Below are 20,757 nucleotides of genomic sequence, written 5' to 3'. Positions count from 1 at the left end.
CTGGAGAGGAAGAGACGCCCGGAGCATTTCGGGATGTTTTGTTTTTCAATTTTATTGGATGTATTCGTCCCGTAATGTTTCAGTAAAAAATAAAAACAAAAATAATAAAAAAGCATAACCAACACCGGTGCGGGCACCGAGAGGGGAAGACTTTGGAAACCGTTACAACGGCCTTCCTGGTAGACGCCTAGCTGGATGACACGCCCATCGGAGCCCTGCTTCATTTAAACCCGGTTAAAAGGTCGCTTACCCTCACCGGACGGTGACCCAGCTCCACAGTTTCCTCCCCGCTCCGGTCTCACGCTCCCGTCTGTTCCCAGGCCTCTCTCTCTCCCCATCATAAACGATTCTTTCTCCCAGAATTCCCAACTCGAACCCAAAATTCGAGAGTAAAACCCTAGAAAAGAGAAGAATTCCGAGATCAATAGCGCGGCCATGGATGTCTTGGCTCTCAATCCCAAGAGCGGAGGCCCCGTCTGGGGGGCGGCGACGAAGAGGCTGGACAAGGGGCTGCTGGCCGTGAGGCGGAGCGCCGGATGGAGGGTCCTCGGTAGAGACGAGGAGGTCATCGGCTTCGGCGGAGGTCTCGAGATCAGGGTTTCGGCGAGGAGGGCGGGGAGGGCTTCTTCCTTGAGGTACCGGTCTCTTGTGGTGAAGGCTACGGGCAAGAAGAAAAACCATGATAACTCCTCTTCTTCCAGTAAAGGTCTTCTCTTTTGTTTTCTTTGCTGCTCTGCTCCTCGAATTTGATTGGAATTTCCGGTTTTTATAGGATTTTTTGAGATGGGTTGTGCTGTTTGGTTGCGATCTGATGGAAAAGGTGGCGGCTGTGTTTGATCGGGATGCATTTAGAAAAAAGAAGCATACTTCTAAATTTCTTTTTCGTGTTTCGGTGTTTAGATTAGGTTCATCGGTTTCTTGGACTTCCAAACGGAAAACAAAAGGTTAGGTTTTTTTTCTTTTTAAAAAAAATGAAAAACTGAATGTTGGGAATTTAGGTTGCTTTTGCCAATATAGAGATGAATTCACAACTTGTGTTGATTTCTGCGAACATTGTTAGCCAAATAGTTTGGTTTTTCCAAGGGATTAGAGTATAATAGTTTCTGCTATTTTAATAATATGGTCAGATCTTGCCCGGCTCTAATCATATGAAAGCACCTTTATTCATTGCAGCAATAGTTGATGGATAGAATTTGCATGAAACTTGTCTGTTCTTTTATCAGTTGTATCTTTCTTAGTGACGCCTGCAAGATTGTGAATATTCTCTTCAAAGGTCATATACATTACCTTGAGCATCAGAGATTTTTCTTGTTAGACTTGATCGAAGCATGCATTTGCCTGGGCCAACCTAATACACACACACACACACACATATACATATACACATATACATACATATATACACATAGATACACATACACATACATACATACATAGATACACATACACATACATACATACATAGCTACACACATATACACACATACATACATATACATATATATACATATACATATGTATATATATATATGTGTGTGTATATATATTCCCTCTGAATATGAAATCTGATGTCAGGTTTGAATAAATAAGTGTAGATTTGATTGAAGACTGGGTTGACACCAAAAGGTACTGGAGGAGGTCGCTCTGTTGATTTCAGAAACATGTAATAAACGGCTTGTTGATTTAGAGGTTGCTAGGAAACAAAGTGATGGTTTGTGGAAAAAGAGACACATTATACCAAATTGAATCTTCAGGCAGTGAAGTTGGAGGCAATACGTGGATTGGGGTCAACCTTGATGAACTACTTGGTCAAAGTGCTGAGATGGTTTTGCTGTCTAGTTGAATAGGGCTCAACTACCAAGCGACTGATATTGATTTTTTGAACCCTTAGCTGCAAAGTGATGGTGGTGAAAACTGAAGACAGCAATTTGGTGATTTTATTGTGAGAGACAAGCTTGCCATTTTTGGAGAGCCAGTAATTCAAGATGATGATATTCCTCCCAGTATGAAGGTCAGGGCGAAAAATTAGATACTTTAATCGTTGCTAGTTATAGTCGGTCATAAAAGGCTGTTGCTAAAACTTCTTTTTGGTTTAAGGCCTTTTGGAGGTGCTAGATTTGTTATTGAAGGTGATTGAGTCAACATCTTTGGAGAGGCACAACTTGTGGGCACACATCCATTATGGGCATTTAAGCAGTTCATTAAAAGCTTAGACTCATATCTTTTGTTTCACAAGTTTAGTTAAATTTGTCATGAGGCTCGTCATGGTTAATTGAATTCTTTATTGCGAGATTCTTCTTGCTAGTGTCAAAACCCTGCTTCAAAACTATTTGAAATCTTATGCCTGCACCACCTTCCTAGGTTCTTCCTTACTCAAAATCTTGGGAAGTCTCTGTTTCCCAGCTCTTGCACCTGGACCTTGCGCATGCTCTGGATTTTGGTAAGTCAGGTCAAAAATCCTATGGTAGGACTAGTCATACGGATGAATACTGATTGTTTGTTCTCTTAAACAGTATGCTATCTTGCAATCTTAAAGATACTTTGACTTATGTTTCGTGTTGGGTTTCTCATAAATTTAGGATTGTGATTATTTTTATTGTTTTTAAAAGAAATAACATCTTGATCCTTTGTTTCTGGCAGGTAGATTTGCTTTATAAATTTCTTACAATTTTTTAAGAGATTGACGTCTTTTGAATTTGAATCATAGGTTCTTAGGATTTTATAATCACTTGTTTTGTTTATTTTTGCATTTGAATTTGGTGTGCCATGTTCACCAAGTGCTCTGATTATTATCAATTGAAAATTGATTTGATTTGCAGTTTGTTGTTACTTATATCAGTTATATTCAAGACTTGATGAAGTTCTCTTTATTTTTCTTTTCCTTGAAACACTTCAGAGTCCACCATATTTGGTATCATTTTATTTTGTCTATTGTTTGGGGGTGGGGGGGTGGGATACTTTTCCCTCATCAAAGATTTCTTGCATGCCCTTATTGCTAATTATTCTAATTGTGTCAAATTTAGTGAAAAATTTTGAAAGTGTATTCTATATCTATCGATATGGCTTTCAGAAGTTGTGCTGATGTATACCTACAATTTGTATATTTTTTGGATACACTTTGATTTTTGTTTTTCTTTTATTTGCTGAAATGGTCAGCCTAAATCATTTTAATTAACATCTCACGTGATATAAGTTAGAATGCGAAAATTTGAGAACTAGATCTGAAACCAGCTCTAAACTTATAACAACATTGATTAACAAGAAATGGAATAAGTTATTTATTTTTGTTCTCTTTCCATTCTGTTTCATATTAATTTTAACAAATATAGGATTGGTATCTTGAGCATCAAAGAATAAGCATGTTTGATTAAAATACCTTGATTAACCTATAACCTAGGTTAGTCCATATTAAACTATCCATGCACGATGTTTCTAAATAAATGAATTTGCCCATTTTCTGTTTTAATGTCCTAAATTTAGCAATATACTTCACAATAACCAATTATTATTGATCATTAAACCATGTTATTTGAATTCTTTTTTGATGCATGTGGAATCATCATTCTGACTACCAATATTGCCTTAGTGGACTTGAATGCACACACTTCCCTTGTTGCTCTTGTTGTCCCCTTGTAGGAATCTCTTCTTCATCTGTCAATCTGTGGTTGTTAGTTTTGGCCTCTTTTCCAAAACTATGCTAGGACTTTGATTGTTTTAGTACTTCGGATGTGCTTATCATCTTAATTGTAACAAAATGTGTTCTATGGATTTGAATTTTCAAAATTTTACGACACTGATGGAGTCAAGGGCTAGGATCGTGAGGCACAGTTTTTGTCATGATGGTTCAAGGCCCCCATCCAATTACTTGACATGTCAATGCAGTATATTGAAACATGAAAACTGTCATATCATCCAAATTTGTTTATGTATTATATGTGTATTTGTTTAGTATTTTATTAGAGTTAGGGTCCCGAGTTTGCTTTGCCTTGAAATAACTTGGGTCTTAAGAGAGTAAGTTTGTTTCTTTCCTCTTGTCCTTCTATCTCTCTCACCCCTATCCCTCTCTCCTGTCTCCCTCTTATTCTCCTTTCTCTCTCAAGTAGCTTGTTATCTCTACACTTTTCCACCCTATCCCTCTTCCTCTCTCACATTCTCCCTATCTCTCTCTAGTGCCTTTTCATTGTGTAATGTAGGTTTGCTATAAAACAAACCTTTTTCTTGTAGTGAAATCCAAACTTTAAATCTGTGAATACATGTACTATTGCCTAAATTAAATTTTAAGTCAACATCAAAACTTGTTTAATTTTAAAACCCTATTTGTTTAATTTTAAAACCCTAATAAAGCTTTTCCTAGCACCAAATACTATCTTGAAATCCTAAAAAGAACCTAGAAATCTTCCTTCTTTCCTTCAATCCCCTAAACTGTTCAACTTCTGCTCTTATGCTATAGAACAGCAAGGCATCAAATTACTTGTTCCCCAGTTTCTCCCACCTTTTAGTCCCTAGGCCATCCTCTAAGTTTTCCCATGTTAGACACTTTTGGACCTAATTCACTCATAGCTATGAACCTTTCTGGTCCCTATGTAGATAGTGATCAAAGGTGAGTTTTGTTGACCAACTAATTTTGCATTCTATTTCTTTCTACCTTTTGCATCATAAAAGACGACTTTCTTTTCATCCATTTTTTTGGGTTTATAAAGGAAAGAAAACAGGTTTTCAGGTTTGAATTCAAAGAGGGGATGATTAAGGAGTAGTTCGGTTTGAAAAGAGAAACTATGGGCATTCACGAGAAGATTTCATAGTTGATGGTATAAGGCCTGAAGAGGGCACATTAAGGCCGCTTTAGCGTTTGCTGGGATTGTTAGGAGCACAGGATCATGTCCCTTTAACAACAGATAAGACTGTTCAGATTTGGTCTGTTCTCAATGGCATCCAGTCTTTGTGGTTCTTGCTGGGTTTTAGTTGTTGACTGGGTTTTAATGGTTGTGAAGATGGCGGCTTACAAGAGGTGAAAGAGTCGTTGGTGGGATTCTGGGGGTTAGCTGGTAGGTTCAAGATTGTCAAAAGCATTAAGATATGCAAGCAGACAGCATTGAATAAAGAAAAGAGTGAAAGAGGAGAAAAAAGAAAGTACCAAGTCTCACTCTGGATCTATGAATTTCTCTTAATGGCTTAGTCTCACTCCAAGTCCATGCTTTATATGGGGGATAGGCTTCAGCAGTCATTAAAATCTCAAAACAACATCCCCATTTATAGAAATGTTTGATAACTCTCTCGTCGGAACTAAGGAATCTCATATATACAAATTATTACTAGTATATAACTCATGAACAGCTATATAAAGATAACTCATGAACAGCTATATAAACAACTGAATAAGGAGGAATTAGATTTTGTCAGGTGGTCAAATCCTCCTATTTATAATCTAATGGTGGATGACTGCTAAATCCCTTTGAAGGGATAAAGACTAAAGAAGGATAAAGGTGGCTGATCATTATCTGTTAACCCAAAGAAAGCCTAAAAGTAAGACTGTTCAAGGAAAATGAGAATAACCAGAAGAAGAGGAGCAGCAAGGCTCTTTTATTTGAAGATATGTCTATCTCCTCTTCAGGACTCTTTTAGCATGTTGGGTTCTTAAACTCGGAGGAAAACATCAACTAGATTTTTTTTTTAGTATTTGGAAAATTCCTATTGACCATCAGCATTGTCTTTTTTTAAGACTTTTTTAATGCCAATATAGCATCACACTTCTCTTCACCATCTTTGACCAAAACTACCTTGCCAAATTAAGATTTCAAGTCTGACTATAGATCGCCAAGTGGCTAGCTATGCAAATTAGGAAACCTGGCCCTTCATGTTGTTTATTTCTTCTTTTTCCATCCTCTTTTTGTCTTTTTCTTCTTCTTCAGTTAATCATCGCAGAACTGTTGCTACATTAATTTATCCCCATCTTAGAGAACTTCATCTCTTATGAGTGGAACAATGGACATATAACTCCTTTTACATGCTTCAAGTCCTCTTCCAACCTTCATATGTAATGAGGAGAAAGACTTTATTTTTTTATTTTTTATTTTATTTTATTTTTTTTTGCTATGGAGGATTGGGGAGCATTTCCTTTCTTTGCAGTTAGCACAACAACTGGGTCCAAGACTCTCTTGGATGTTCCCTCCGTCAAAAGTTTCTCCATTTTCTTTTTGATTGGTGTCGCCCATAGTGTCTGCTGGCAAACTTGGTTAAATGGTTCCAGGTTTAAACTGGGAGCATGCCTTTGTCTTTGAATAATGAGAACTCCTGGACCTCTCCTGGAAGTGAATTGGAGATGTTGGGCAGTTGTGTCATGCTGACTTCCCGAGCTCATGAAGATTCTTTCTCAATTACCTGAATTTTCATGATATTTGCACTCTACTGGATCATATTCATAGGCAAAATTCTATGGGGCCTCCTCCTTCGCCTCTTCCCTCAAATCTAAGCTACGTTTGGACGTTTTAAATTTCAAAATCATGATTTTATCCCTTTCTTGAAATTAAAATATGGGGATATATTGGAATGTGCCTTGTTATTAAAAGGGGAAGGTCCAGAAATGGGAGAGGTGTGAGATGACAGAGAAAAAATTTAAATTCAACTTCCATGATACTTTATTCTCCAATCAAAAACCTAGAATTGCAAAAGAACTTGTAGTTTGGAAAAGAGCATGCAATGTCATAAGAATAATTATTTAGTTTGAACATCTAAATGCACCCTGTTTATACTAAATGTTCTCTTTGTTCAGTTATGACCCAGCATGTGTTTGAGGCTGTAGATGCTGCTGCCTTCTTCACCATGGTTTCTTTTTGGTATTGGTGTTTTAGTGCTTTATTTACCATTCACACATACAAATCTCCATGGTTGCAATTCTCATAATCCATTCGTTATAACTCGAGTTATAGTGATTAAGCTCGTACAGAGTCCAGAGTTGCATCAACTTGATTGCAAAGCAACAATCAATTATGCTGTCTTTGCGTTGATGTACCTTTATTATTTTCATTGATTGGTTATTTCATGCATAACATTATCTCTTATACAAAGTGACATAGGATAAACCTAAAAGAATGACCTAAATGCACTCCTTAATGATGCACAGCAATGCATTTCAAGGACAATGCCATAAATTGGTAAGATGCAGCAGAATATAAACATGGAAGTTTACTTAACCTAATACAAGGAAAATGACCTAACCCAATGCAAATATGCAACAAAAACTCAGAATTTGAATCTAGGTAGCTAAGCTAATAAAACTATTGATTGAGCTTCAAATAAATAGTGGAAATCTTGAAGCTAAGAAAGTTAATTAGTGATGCTGACCAAACTTTCAAGGATTCCTAGGGATACAATGAAGGTGCCTCTGAGCACAGTCAGCATGTGCAGCAAGTAGCAACAATCATCTCTTAAACTATAATTTCTTGCTGATGTGGAGTCCATATCAGGGGGCATGTTATGCAATGGCGATGATTAACAAGGGATGAAAAAACTTATTTCACTTTATGAGGGAGAGCCAATAGGATTTAGATCATGAAAACTACAGTTTCGGAGTTCGCTAGATTATCTGGTTATGGGTTTATAAACGAGGCAAAGAAATTAGTTTGGGGCTTAAAGTTTCAAATGTAGGTAGTTAAGGTTGATAAGGCCTTATGTTATATGCTGAAATGAAGTCTTTGGAATTTAACTTATGATGAGACTCCAAGGCATGAAGATGACCACCTCTATTTCCTCTAGGTCATGACTACTTCAGGAAATGCTGTGAGATTATTTGTGTTCATCTAGCTGTTCACATTTCCATCAGTCACCCATTAACATGTTAGTTCTCCAACATTTCAAATTTAATTTTCTTTTATAAATCATCAAACATCAGGAATGGCCTAGCATCTAGAGTTGCACTCTTTTTGTTGCTAAAATACTGTTAAGTTTAATGGAATCGAAACTTCTAGTGAATTCTTGCAGCCTGAATATGCTCTATGTTCAATGCCATGCATTTTTGAAATGAGATTTAATTAGATTTTGATTAGGTACTGGTAATTGTGATTATTTTTGGTTAGCAGGAAACAACGAGCCATCAATTCCTGAGGGAGATGGCTCTGAAGGAATTCATCCATTACATGACAAATCAAAATCCAATGAGTCCGCCCACAAGTCCCATCGTACATTGTCTGATTGGCGAGATTTCAGAGCAAAACTTGTGCATGACGAGCAGGTGAGTTGACTAGTTGAAATAGAGTACTTTATCATTCCACTGGAGAATCTTTTATATAACAGCGAGGCTTATTTTGGCTTTTCATATAATGATAAGAAGCCACTCGTGCTGCTTGTAAAATTTCATGATGCTTCTTGTTCATGTCTTGCAGCAGTTATTAATTATTTCTACTGTGATTCTGTCATGGTCAAATTTAACTCATTTAAACTTTTAATGTTGTAGTCTGCATTTTAAGTCAGAATCAGCAAGTATATTTATTTGATTATTTAATTAGCTTCAAAATAATCTTCTCCACCATTATATCTTGAAGTCCATTGAAGCAATATTTGTGGTCAGTAGTATTGACTTGAATATCTTGTAGTCCACTGAGGGAACTTGAATACATACACATTGAGGCAAGTGTACTATTTGATCATTTAATTAGCTTCAAAATAATTTTATCCACCCTTTTATCTTGAAGTCCACGGGGAAGTCATGGACTTGAATAATCTTGAAGCTAATTAGCTTCAAAATACTTTTGAGGGGTCAAAATGTATTTTTCTCCATAAAAAGTGCATTTACACACACTGACAGTGTCCATTACTTAATGAAAAGACCAACCCCTTAATTTGCTTACTCAGGTGCAATTGGTAGATCCTGATGCTCTTACAGAGGACACAGCCTCAGATGTGCCATCTGAGCGGCTTGGTCTAAAATGGGCCCACCCCCTCTCCATGCCAGAAACTGGGTGCTTGTTAGTTGCAACTGAGAAGCTCGATGGGGTAAGCAGTTTTGAAAGAACTGTTGTGCTACTCCTCAGATTAGGAACCAGAGACCCAAGAGAGGGCCCATTTGGAGTGATTCTCAACCGCCCTCTCAACAAAAAGATCAAGCATATGAAGCCATCCAATCCTGACCTCGCAACCACCTTTGCGGATTGCTCACTTCACTTTGGGGGCCCTCTCGATGCTAGTATGTTTTTACTGAAGACCTGTGGTAATTCGTCAGTTCCAGGCTTTGAACAGGTGGTTCCAGACATTTATTTTGGTGCCAGGAACAGCTTAGATGAAGCTGCAGGACTTGTCAAGAAAGGGGCCATTAGGCCCCAGGATTTCAGATTCTTTGTCGGATATGCTGGGTGGCAGTTTGATCAACTGCAAGAGGAGATTGAATCGGATTATTGGGTCGTTGCTGCATGCAGCTCACAATTGATTAGAAGCGCACTAGCAGATTCTTCATCCAATCTGTGGCAGGAGATTTTGCAGCTGATGGGGGGGCAGTATTCAGAATTGAGCAGGAAGCCAAAGCAAGATGGCTCTTGAAGAAGGTTGCGCGTGGCAAATACTGGAATCATTTGTACAGAAGGTGCTTCTAAACTGAACTTATAATCTTAATTCTATTCTTCCCTACAATTATGTAGTTTCTTATGCCCAAGTTCTTATTTTTATATGATAAAGACACCGAAAGTAATTTTGAGCTTTGCTTTCATTAAGATGCAGAATAACAGATGGTAGCATTATGGTTTAATCTGTGAGTTTAAATTATCTTGGTAAAAATTGATTGGTTAGCTGCAATATGATTAGTTGATTGAAAGACATGATTCATCCAGTGATTTGTTCTACGTGCATTGTTGTTCATGTTGCTCATGTGAAGGAGCTCTTGCTTATAGGGATGGTGGTGGATCATGCCATTTGCTAAAATGATAATCTCTTGAAATTAAAAACATTTATGAAATTTCTGACCCAAAAAGAACAGTTCTTAAATTATTCATGACAGGTAGAATATGATGTTGCAGCCACTTCTCTAATGCCGGAGGTTTTCTGACAATTATTTCTTCGAAGAATTTTATCATCGGTGCTTGCAAGTTAAACATGATGTCATTTAGCAGAGGCATGGTGAAGTTAAATTCGGACAAATTTGTTTGAAGGTGCCATATTTTTCCAGTGGTATTTTCATTCAACCAGAAAGGAAACATATGGTGCTTAGCTAGTTAGCTTGAATAGCTTCAACTTAATTTGGCAAATTTGCTGCACGATTGCAATTGCATGTGTCTTGGCAAATCATTCTATTGCTCCATGTTTGCCTTATGCGGGCACACTTTAACCTAGGCTATGCCATCTTTTACCCCTGTAATCAGTTTTATCAAATGCTTGCTTCGAGTGTTAGAAAAGCTTAAATATCAAATTATATATGATTTCAATATGTTTGGTCTATGAATCAACTTGTAAAAAGCAGCAGCATGATAAAGCAAAAGCATTAATACTGATATAATTAATACTAATATAAATATATAAATAAAATAGAGTGCTAGAAAAGGAGCAAAACATCCAAACCAATAAATAAATGGCATGCCAGAAGATAAAGAATTAAAGATGGACTACACGCTATCCAATGAAGGGGGATGTCAGATCATATCCGCTTCTCCGGGGGCCACCGGCTGCTTCCATTGTGAAATGCAAGGGAACATATGGTGATGCTATTTTATTTTATTTTTTTAGTTTCAAAAGCAAAAGACTTCTTAACACTTTGGTGCCGTTTTGCATCATTTTTATATTTTATTTTGAAAAATAAAAAGTAAAAAAAATATTTCTATTTTATCTCTAATTTTTTTAAAGTATAAATATATTTAGAATAGCTAATTATTTTTAAAAATATAAATATAATGGCGATGGCTAAGCTTGTAGCGACAGTTGTGGTGGTAAAAGGTTATGACGGCTGCAGCAGCTGTAACAGTGATGATTGCGACGATGATAGTAGCTGCGATAGAAATTATGATGTTAATAATAGTGATGTTAATAATAGTGATGGTGGGGTGGTGATAATTATGATGTTAATAATAGTGATGGTGGGGTGGTGATAATGACGATGGTAGCAGTGATGGTGGAGTTGATGTTGGTGGTGGTAATTTCAAAAGTAGATACCTAAAAGGCTTCTATCACAGCATGACCCCTCACACAAGCTTGCATGACTACTTGCAGCTCCCTTCCATTTCCAATCTCAGAGCTCCAAATCAGACCCAAATGGCTAGCAAAGCCTCATCTTGACTCTGCCTAGGCCCTTTCACCTGCTGCAATAATCTCATCAAGTGAAAAGATATCATAGCTTGTTATCTATAGCTAGCTATCCTGTTCCCTCAGATCCCAAAATAGATATATAAAACCAGCTGAAGAGCTCTCAATCATGCAAAGAACATAAATCCACGGTTCCCATTCTCATAAATCCAGCAAAAATCCCCATAGCATATGGGAAGAACAAGAAAATCAAAATAAGATATTTCTAATCAGGAGCATATCCTGATTACAAGGTGAGACAGAGAACTCCCCTTGAATCTCACTACCTAGACTTAGTGTTAAAAAACAATGTGGAATTAAGTGTTTGATCATGCTACTGCAACTCCAGGATGCTGCCCAGAGATATTGCTCCCTGCCATCAGATCTACAGGCAGCTTTCTCTTGGTGTCTTGGCTGGGTGCTGGCGCTGTTGGTCAAGCATAGTTTCTCAACCTCTGCATGTCTTTCACTTGTAGAGGCTTTAGGAGGAAACCTGCAGCTCCAGTAGCTAGACACCTGCAGAAAGGAACACCTGCGATTAAGCAACGGTCGATGTTTTGGAAAGCAAATCATAAGTTTTTTTTGGTGTGAGAGCATTTTAAGGATTTGTGATTATTGTTAGCAAAAAGGTTATGACAAGTTGGAGGCTTCAGATTCCGAGGTGGGTTAAGACTGTAAACTTTGATTCTGAAGATCTAATGGTTTTCCAAAGCACAACCCACTGTAGTTAATCAATTCTATTCTATTGTTGTTTCACTGATCACTGGAAATACTATGTATGATAGTGGAAGGTGAAGGGAATGCTGGTCCCACAGTTTCTTTTCCTTTTTTCCCCTTCTTTTTCCCTGAGAGGGAAATAATGGATAATAAAAAAGACGAGCAGATTATGATGGAAGTAGCTACAAGACCTGCTAATTCTCTGGGAATCATTTTCAGATGACATCATGACTACTGGCATGGATCTTGAGCAACTGTTCTCCTGATACACACACAAGGAAAAAGAAATTTGTTAAATTACATGAACTAGGCCGAGCAAGGTCAATCCAGTCAATTAGTTTTGTTAATATTGCTCATACAGTATTAGTAGTAGTAGTAGAATGAAACAGTCTGGAAGTGATAGAAGTTAAGTGGGATCACGACAACATACCTTTACAGCCTTAAGAAGGTCATAGCCGGTAATTTCTGGCATACAATAGTCACTAAGGACAACATCAATCTTCTGGTCCTGCACCACATGACTAATAATTTATTAGGTTGTGAATTCTTCTTAAGCAGTGGCTTGACAAACTGATGAATGATTCCTCCCCACCAAACTGACGAGCATTTGGTAAAAAAGAAGATTGGTCAGTGGGGGTATAGACAACGGAAATTAGTTGAATACAACTTGAGGAACAATGCAATGTGTTGAGAAACCGAAGATACCACAAAAGCACAAGCTGATTTTACTGGAATCACCATAATTTATACGAGTTTTAGATACAAACTGTTACCACAGTAAAGAAGAAACAACTGGTGACATTGACATTCCAGCCTGACCAGAAAATTAAATATTCGTTCGAGACACATCTTTCAATAGCCTTTTAGAAGGCCATGTAACCAAAGAGTAAGGATGCATTTGAATGCCCAAGAGATAATCACCCCTAGAATAACTTTAGCCATCGGTATTCACCTCCTAACCAGCTAACCAGCGAATAACCTTATCCGCTGTTCAGTTGGTGCTCCAATGGTTAGTGGGATAAAGTGGTGGAAAAGTACAAAAAATAGAGAGGGAGGAGAGAGCTTTCGGTGGTTGAAGTTATTTCACCTTCCTTCCTGAAATAACTTTAAACTGGTTAGCTACCTTTTTCATTTGTTGACCAAATAAGTTTATTCATCTTTTTTGAGTGGTGTTTGGCTGGTTAGCTGGATAACTTTATGCCATCCACCCTATATAACCAGCATTGGAACACAGCCTTGGTGGAGCAGGAAGAAAGATCAAGTGGGATTTTAGATCTTTGTTTCTGTTTTCTTGACATCATTTTTCAACCCTATATCTCGCTCCTCTATCATGTTCTTACCTATTTTGCTCTCACATTCTCCGTTTACCTTGCTAAACCTGCCAACAGCATCAACCTCTCTACAAAAGAATTGCCACCTCAATTAGCATGTTCCTATTGTTTTTATGCACTTTTGCATTCTCCACCCTTCAGCATACCCACCTAACCGGCTAGACTATTGGTTGCCTATTATCACCACCTCTACTAACTATACAGCCAACTTCCTGCCATAGCTCTCATTTGTAAGTGGATAAGAAGTCAAAAAAATTCAAGATGCTCTTTATCAAGAAGCTATACAAAGGGATTTAAAGCTAGGTGGTCAAACAGAGAACCATACCATCCATGTCTTCTTGATATCCTACATGGTGGAAATGAGCCTGTAGCTTGGCTTGTTCGACAGGCAGCTGAATTCAATGATGATTTTTTTTGCTGGGGAAACTCCCCCCTTGGCTCTACTTAATTGCATGAGAGATGATGTTATGAGCTTGCATATAAGGGAGCACTAGTCTCCTTTTCTGCTAACAAAATCCACATATATACAAAAAGTAACCTTTAGATTTCGTAAACCTCATATGAGATACATATGCATGGTACATGAAATGATACACCAGGTGGATCAACACTTCCCATCCAGAAATCTTAACTCCTGTTGGATAACAAGCCACAAACTCCTATGCATTACACTCATAGCCAAATGTTTTTCTCCTTTTGCAAAGCCACTGGAGACCCAGTTCAGGTTGAGTCAGGTGGACCAAGGGTTTTGGTCCACCCTGGAATACCATATTATGCTCTTCAAGCCAACTTACAGAAGAACTCTCTAAAATATAAAAGTATAGTCAAACACAATCAAACTCTTAACCTCCATTTTTCCAATATCCCACCTTAATTCACCATATGCACAATAAATAACAATCTTTCGCTAGCTTTGTCACATTTTGATGACCACATGTAGTTCTGGTAACTTCAGTAGTTCCTTCTTTCAGCTATCTCTATCTTTCAAGCAGTTCATATAATATACCTGAATGCAATCTAACTTATATTAAAACTAAAAGATATTCATATGAGACACTGAACTGTGATGCAACGGGAAAAGGAAGAAGGGGCTATTTGATTGATGAGGTTATGCTTCGATCAAATAGAAAAAAACCGAATTGAAGAATTCTTCAATCGGTGAAAGAACTTCTCTCAAAAAGAATTTTATTAATATCTCAAAGGTTGTCCCTTACAATGTATTAGATGTATATTTATAGAACATAATACCCAAATGCTAATTCAAGTATGAAACCCGATTCCGAACCATACTCGAAATAGGACTCAACAATAAGAAAATATACTAGAGCTATTCTATTACAAATATTAAAATGTGACTAAAATTTGATACTATCCCTAATGAAAAATTTATAAAAAAATCTGCAGAAACCTCTAAATCCGCTGGCTCCTTCGAGGCTTGGTATGGTCTAGTTGGTCATTGTACCTGTTGGCTGCACCTTGTGTTGTATCAAATTGCCTCTTGGCTGCTTGTTCCAACATTCACATTTTCTTGCACAAATTTTCATGAAATATGAAACATGCCATGTTGAAACCTTAAGTTCGCCACTTGCATAAGACCATATGCTCTTCATCAATACACTAGCACATGTAGCCTCAGCTTTTGCATAACCTCATTAGAGAAAGTTATCAAAAAGACCCCACTTGATACAATTTTATTTTTACGAAGTCTATGATAGAATACTTTTATTGCAGAGTTGTTTTCTTTTTCTTTATTTTTAGAATGTACTGCCTTTTTCCATTTTAAAATCAGAAGTTTCAAGTGTTCCCAAATTTTTAAGTCTCAACATGATAGCGGGCAACACTTGCAAACTACAATTGTCAGTTCATTTTTTTTTTCTTAATTATGCTGCTGCTAAAGGTTTTAGCTTTTCCCAAAAAACATTTTGTTGCCAATTTAATTGGCAAAGCCCATGATACTTTTAGGCATACTACTATGTGTCATCATCCAAAGATTTGTTGAGCTGTCCAATATTTTGATAGAGCTCATCGCATTGAACTTGGGTAACCATGTACAACTCTGTAGAACCACAAGTAAATTATGAAATGTAGCATAAAAGACTACCAGGAAACTTGACTTACATCGCTTTTGGGAGATTCAACCTTCCCTTTGTTCAAGCCAAGAAAATCCATTGCTTTCTTTCCACTATCAACAGCAATAACTGCAACGAAAGCGGAAAAGTTTAGACATCTAAGGTTCTGAACTCAAGAACACATCTAACATTAATATATTGGTCAATATGACAGAAAGGACAGGCATTTGGAATAAATAACTTTGGTATGCACCTAGTCAGAGCTCAAAAGCAATTGACATCAGCACAATCAATGAAGTAATTTCATCATTAAAGATGAATGAACCACAACAATCCATGGCTTCTTCGGCTTTACAATGCATCATTAAAATTCATATCGGTCTCCGTGTTAACAAATGATTGCAAGTCAAGTAGTACAAGTGACAGCAGAAAGGAAACCAAATTCTATGAAACCCTTCATAAAAGGAGGCATATAAGTGGAAAAACAAGAACTGATCAAATCAAAACTGCAGCAAGTTGAAACACAACAAAATCAATATTTTATGACACTAGGACACTAATCATAGAAGAAGATAGCAGTCAACAAGCAAAAATGCCAGCAGAAAATAAGCTGCAGTAGGCCTATGATTAACTGAGCTTAATCAAGCCTAGGTCTGGTCAAGCTCAAATTCAAATTAATTTTGAGCCTAAATTTTGAGATCAAGGTCCACTCAATTGTTATTAAAGCTTACATTGAGCCTAGTTTCAAATCAAGCTGAAATACGAGTTTATCTCCATCGGCTTAAAAACTTAAATCAATCCAAAATTAATTCAAGCTTTTATTAAACTTGAACCAAGCTCAGTATGAATTTGATTCAAGCTTGGTTCCAGCTTGAACAAAAATTAACTTGATCCCAACAGTTGAAAATACTTACAAGTCAAATTTAATTATGAATCATGAATATAGAAATAGAACCAGTTAATATACTGTCGAATGTATTATCACTCTATTTTTCTCAAATAAAATGTACTATCACTCTTAAAACATATGTTACATGCCTGTACGCTGCTTCAAGCCTTATCACGTTAAGCCTATTCGAGCTGTTCATTTTATTCTCTTTTTCAGGCTTGGTTAATATTGACTTTGAGCTGGAGAACCATGTTCAAGCTCAGCTAACTTCGAGCCAAGCCTGACTGAGCTTGTATTCAAGCCGGCTCAAGACAGACTCAGGCTGTCAGACCAATGGAGAGCCTAAACTGCAGCAAAGGGATGAAGATGTGTGATTCAATAGGAATTGTTTAGATTAGACAATAATAACTTCTATAACTTAAAATACAAAAGGAATCCATGATACCAGAAACCTAGGAAGCACGGATATTTCAATTGGGTGCAATGTTCGTATCAGATACAGACACTGGTTATATACTTTTAGAATACATGTCAGGTACTTTCTTTAGATATCCTATTTTTCAAACCTAAAATGGGTTTTGGATACTTCCCCAATTCATCTGATACACTTCCTCGATACAGGGAGAGGGGTTTGTTTTCTTTCATTATTTGATGACTGTTCGCCCTTTAATGGCATATGAACTATGGTCTATTGATTTAAATGATAACTAAATAATAGAGTTTGTGGATGTCGTGCTATTTTATAAAGTATAATAATATGTTATTTTGATAACCCACTATACTTCATAGATGTTATTTTAGATGTATGTGTGTGTCTGTCATATATATATATATATTGTTGCATCATGGCCATATTGTAACATAGTTCTCCAAATTTGTCATATTGGCACATCCAAGTATACTAGACCAATATCCAGCACTTTCTTGTTAAAAAAAAAAAAATGAAAGGCCATGGATTGCATGCATGCACATGAGAGAGAGAGAGAGAGAGAGAGAGAGAGAGAGAGAGAGAGAGCACTTGGACATCACAGAGGCACAGTGATAGTAGTCAAAATAATTGGATTAGGCTGCACAATCATAAAGGAGGTAGATCAAGTATCATGAAATGAACCAAATTATAGAATAACATGACCTATGATGGCCATTTCGATAGAGTTTCATCCATCTATATTAAAGTTCAGTTCATTTACATCTCAGCATTTTTAACATCCTGCAGAAGAAAAGACTGCCACAAGACCAAGCATGAAAATGTAATGAAACAATCCGAAAGGGATAACTATGAATTCTGATTTAAGAGAATAACGCCTGTACACACATGTAACTAGAATGCTGCTGCTCGATAAGCTGAAAATTAGTCTAAATTCCAAACAAAACACAAAAAAAGGAAAAATTGTAAAATAATTGGAAGGTAGAAATCCAAACAGGAAACAACATGTCTTTGTACACAAATGGACATTCAAAAAGAAGTGCAAGTACAAGAATTCCGTCAATTTAATCCCACAAATACCTATAAAATACACAAAATCTGAAACAACTTAGGATCTTACCCAAAAAAGCTAGCCGGATGATATTATTTGGGTTCCTTGATTCTGTATAAGTACCCAAGATCTACTCAGCGAATAATTAATGTGGGACTAAATACACGCTCGCACGGATCCTCACATACTCCCCCTATTTAAGCTCTGGCGTTATCATCGTGCTAAGGGTTCAAATCCATTTAAATCTAATAACAAACACCACGATCGGCCCGTGGTCGGTCTTAATGGATCTCACCTGTCGTAAATTTATTATTTATATGTGATGATCTGTGCGGACACATATTTAGTCCCACATCAATCATTCACTAAGGAGATCTTGAGCACTTATACAGGACTAAAAAACTCAAAAAAATTCTTTCCGGTTAGCCTTTTTGGGTGAGGTCTTGAGTTGTGACAAATAGTATCAGAGCGAACTCGGATATAGCTTATATGAAATAGAGGACACTACAACACAGGTTCATGGAGGCCAACCAAAGGCTGATTATGATGCTTGTGATTAGATTTGAATGGATTTGAACTCTGAGGACGTCAGGGCTCGAATGGGAAGAGAATGTGAAGGCCCAATTCCATATCGATTATTGGCCGAGAAGATTTTGGATACTTATATAGGACTAAGAAACTCATATAATACTTTCTGATTAGCTTTTTTGGGTGAGGTCCTTTATTGTGACAAAATCAAAATTTCCGATTTATTTCACCCGCTAAAGAATACAACTGCACCAACAATACAAAAATGCAACAAGAATAACAACATTAAAGATATAAAAGAAGTTCAATGACACCATGGCAACAACTAAAACAACCATTCAGGAAAAAAGAAGAAAAATGAGATCTCCATGAAACATAGACCACCTCATCTTACCTTCAAACATTCCCCCACTCTTTTTTAGCAGCATCTCCACCACCTTTCTGTCCACAGGGGAGTCATCCACCACCAACACCCTCACCACCCCCACTCCCCCTCCTCCTCCACCACCACCACCACAACCACCATCTTCGTTTCCAGTTTCCTCCTCCCCCCCTTCTTTCATCTCCCTCATCTCCCCTCGCTCCCCTGCTCCCAAACTCCCCTCTCCCTCTCTCTCTAGCTTAGAGACTTGTGAGAGAGAGGTGAGGAAGAAGAAGGGAGCAGGGGAGATGGGTGTTTTTCTCCTGTTCAAGGGAAGAAGGGAAGAGAATGGGGTGGTGGGAAAGTGGACTCGGGCTTAGCTGTCCAGCATCAGCCTCCCACCGGCCTTTTCGGATTTCGTGTCAACTACCCATTGGTTGGAAAGGAGAACCAACCGACAAGATCTTCCGTAGGGCTGGATTTTGCTGTTCAAATCTCAACGACAAGGTAAAATGCTGGGCCGAATCGGAAAACTCACAGCTGCCAGATCTCGTGGGCCGGCCGCCGGGGAAGCCGCAGTTTTGGAGGAAAACGGCGGAGCCGCAGTTTTGGAGGACGGGAGGCGAGAGACGGAGGGGTTGAGGTGGAGGTGGGGCCCCGCAGGAACGGAACAATTCCTTTTTCGCCGGATTGGCCTGTCCTCTCCTGGGTGGTTTAGCTATTGGTTGAGCTTTGAAGGATGGATATCTCTCCTGGGTCGCATTTCAGGCCACCCAGCGTCCAACCTATCACTTCGGAGATTTTATTTGGAAGACCTAAGACTTTGTATAGCCTTTCTTGCATTCTATTTTATTGTCTGACTTCATAGGCTGTGCCCACACACGATGTGGATGAGCTGCCGGTACCAAAAAAATAATAATAAAAAAAGGATATCTCTATACACCATTGAATTTTTTTTAAAAAAGTAAATAGAATAAAAAATTATCCATCCATTCTAAGTCACCAATTTATATATTTTTTTAAATTAGAAGGATACAAACAAAGATGAATATTGAATGAAGCATACTAAAGATGGAAAATTACCTTTTATTAAAAAAAAATTTGACAAAATTTTAATACTTTTTCACTTATTGTCTTCTATTTTTTTATTTATATTCATCAAAATATAGTACAAGCTTGATCTTGGAATCATGAATTATAAATCTGCGATATCATCTCTCTTGCTTGTCTAGTAGTCCAGTAGGAATGTGTTAAATGTACCAAGGCAAAATTGGTACTCCTCATCAAATGGCTTCCACAGCCATCCATCCGGCCCGCTTGCTGCTGATTCTTCTGGCTTCAATTTCTTTTGCTGAGCTCGCTGCTGCAAGAGAAGGGCTCGGAGCTGCCACGTAATTTTAGCTTAATCCATTTGATTCCTTCGAGGGGCATTCTTCTACCGTAATTCTTTTGGGTGAATGGCCAATCCAATACTCTGCATCCATATCTCCGAGATATTAAGGCAAATCATCCAGAGCTACAACCTTCCTCGGAAGAAGCGTTCTCAAAAAATCATGTATTTTGCGAAGGGAATCAGGCTGCTGACTTCATAGCAAATCTCGCGCGTACCATCCCTTCCCCTCTATTCTCGAACACTGACTTCAAATATATGGAATGTCTGAGTTGCATGCTAGGTCACAAGCTTGATCAACTACAAAATTTGGATGGAGTTGCATGTAAGCTTTCTTATCCTCCCATTCCCTACGTTTCACTAGAGAAAAGCAGTTCGTTTCAGCAAATACTCATCTATTTCCAGTCTTTGGGTCAAGACCTCCATAATAAATGGAATGAAAATATGATGAACTGTTCCTTTTATTTTGATTAAAATTTTTAATAATATATTCTGATGTACCTAAATTGTATGATATGTGAACAATGCTGCTGCCGTTTCTGCCAAATGGCTGGTTCAGTTTGGACGCAGACAGGTTAGACTAAGCCATGCGGATGAGTTTGGTCAAGATGGATCTTGTTTTGACTTGACCTGGTTACTTATTAGAGTAAGGAAGAAAAAGAGCTGAAGATGCTCGCATAATTTCGAGCCCGAGGGCAAGACCTCATGTTGTATTCTATTTTCTTTATTGTCTCAGCC

At 37.7% G+C, this 20,757-nt stretch overlaps 2 protein-coding genes across 3 annotated transcripts; one reads left to right on the top strand and one right to left on the bottom strand.

Annotated features, from left to right (window-relative positions):
* Positions 1-202: 202 nt before the first annotated feature.
* Positions 203-9,762, top strand: LOC103706109. 2 transcript variants are annotated; one of them, XM_039134257.1, is made up of 3 exons: positions 203-700; positions 8,076-8,227; positions 8,848-9,762. In XM_039134257.1, the coding sequence occupies exons 1-3, from the start codon at positions 436-438 to the stop codon at positions 9,526-9,528; spliced, it is 1,098 nt and encodes a 365-aa protein (XP_038990185.1). In that variant the 5' UTR covers positions 203-435; the 3' UTR covers positions 9,529-9,762. The 2 variants fall into 2 exon arrangements, with proteins under 2 accessions (XP_038990185.1, XP_038990184.1); XM_039134256.1 differs by having other exon boundaries at positions 210-706; positions 8,848-9,559.
* Positions 9,763-11,387: 1,625 nt separating this feature from the next.
* On the bottom strand, positions 11,388-19,352 carry LOC120113272 (two-component response regulator ORR1-like). The gene is made up of 5 exons (XM_039134258.1): positions 18,663-19,352; positions 15,423-15,502; positions 12,404-12,481; positions 12,165-12,235; positions 11,388-11,772 (listed from the first exon to the last, which is right to left on the bottom strand). The coding sequence occupies exons 1-5, from the start codon at positions 18,838-18,840 to the stop codon at positions 11,691-11,693; spliced, it is 489 nt and encodes a 162-aa protein (XP_038990186.1). The 5' UTR covers positions 18,841-19,352; the 3' UTR covers positions 11,388-11,690.
* Between the last annotated feature and the right edge of the window lie 1,405 nt (positions 19,353-20,757).

This window comes from Phoenix dactylifera, chromosome 1, assembly GCF_009389715.1.
Source record: "Phoenix dactylifera cultivar Barhee BC4 chromosome 1, palm_55x_up_171113_PBpolish2nd_filt_p, whole genome shotgun sequence".
Taxonomy (NCBI): Eukaryota; Viridiplantae; Streptophyta; class Magnoliopsida; order Arecales; family Arecaceae; genus Phoenix; species Phoenix dactylifera.
The sequence above is the reverse complement of the archived record's forward strand: the minus strand, read 5'-3'. Positions and strand labels throughout refer to the sequence as shown.

What these genes read in the sequence shown, in the direction of transcription:
- LOC103706109 (XM_039134256.1), top strand. Translation starts at nt 436, where the DNA reads ATGGATGTCTTGGCTCTCAATCCCAAGAGCGGAGGCCCCGTCTGGGGG. An exon ending in CTCCTCTTCTTCCAGTAAAG is followed by an intron (nt 707 to 8,075) that starts GTCTTCTCTTTT and finishes TTTGGTTAGCAG; the next exon opens with GAAACAACGAGCCATCAATT. An exon ending in AACTTGTGCATGACGAGCAG is followed by an intron (nt 8,228 to 8,847) that starts GTGAGTTGACTA and finishes TTGCTTACTCAG; the next exon opens with GTGCAATTGGTAGATCCTGA.
- LOC120113272 (XM_039134258.1), bottom strand. Translation starts at nt 18,840, where the DNA reads ATGAGGGAGATGAAAGAAGGGGGGGAGGAGGAAACTGGAAACGAAGAT. An exon ending in GAGTGGGGGAATGTTTGAAG is followed by an intron (nt 15,503 to 18,662) that starts GTAAGATGAGGT and finishes CTTTCGTTGCAG; the next exon opens with TTATTGCTGTTGATAGTGGA. An exon ending in GATTCCCAGAGAATTAGCAG is followed by an intron (nt 11,773 to 12,164) that starts GTCTTGTAGCTA and finishes TCCTTTCTGCAG; the next exon opens with GTGTCTAGCTACTGGAGCTG.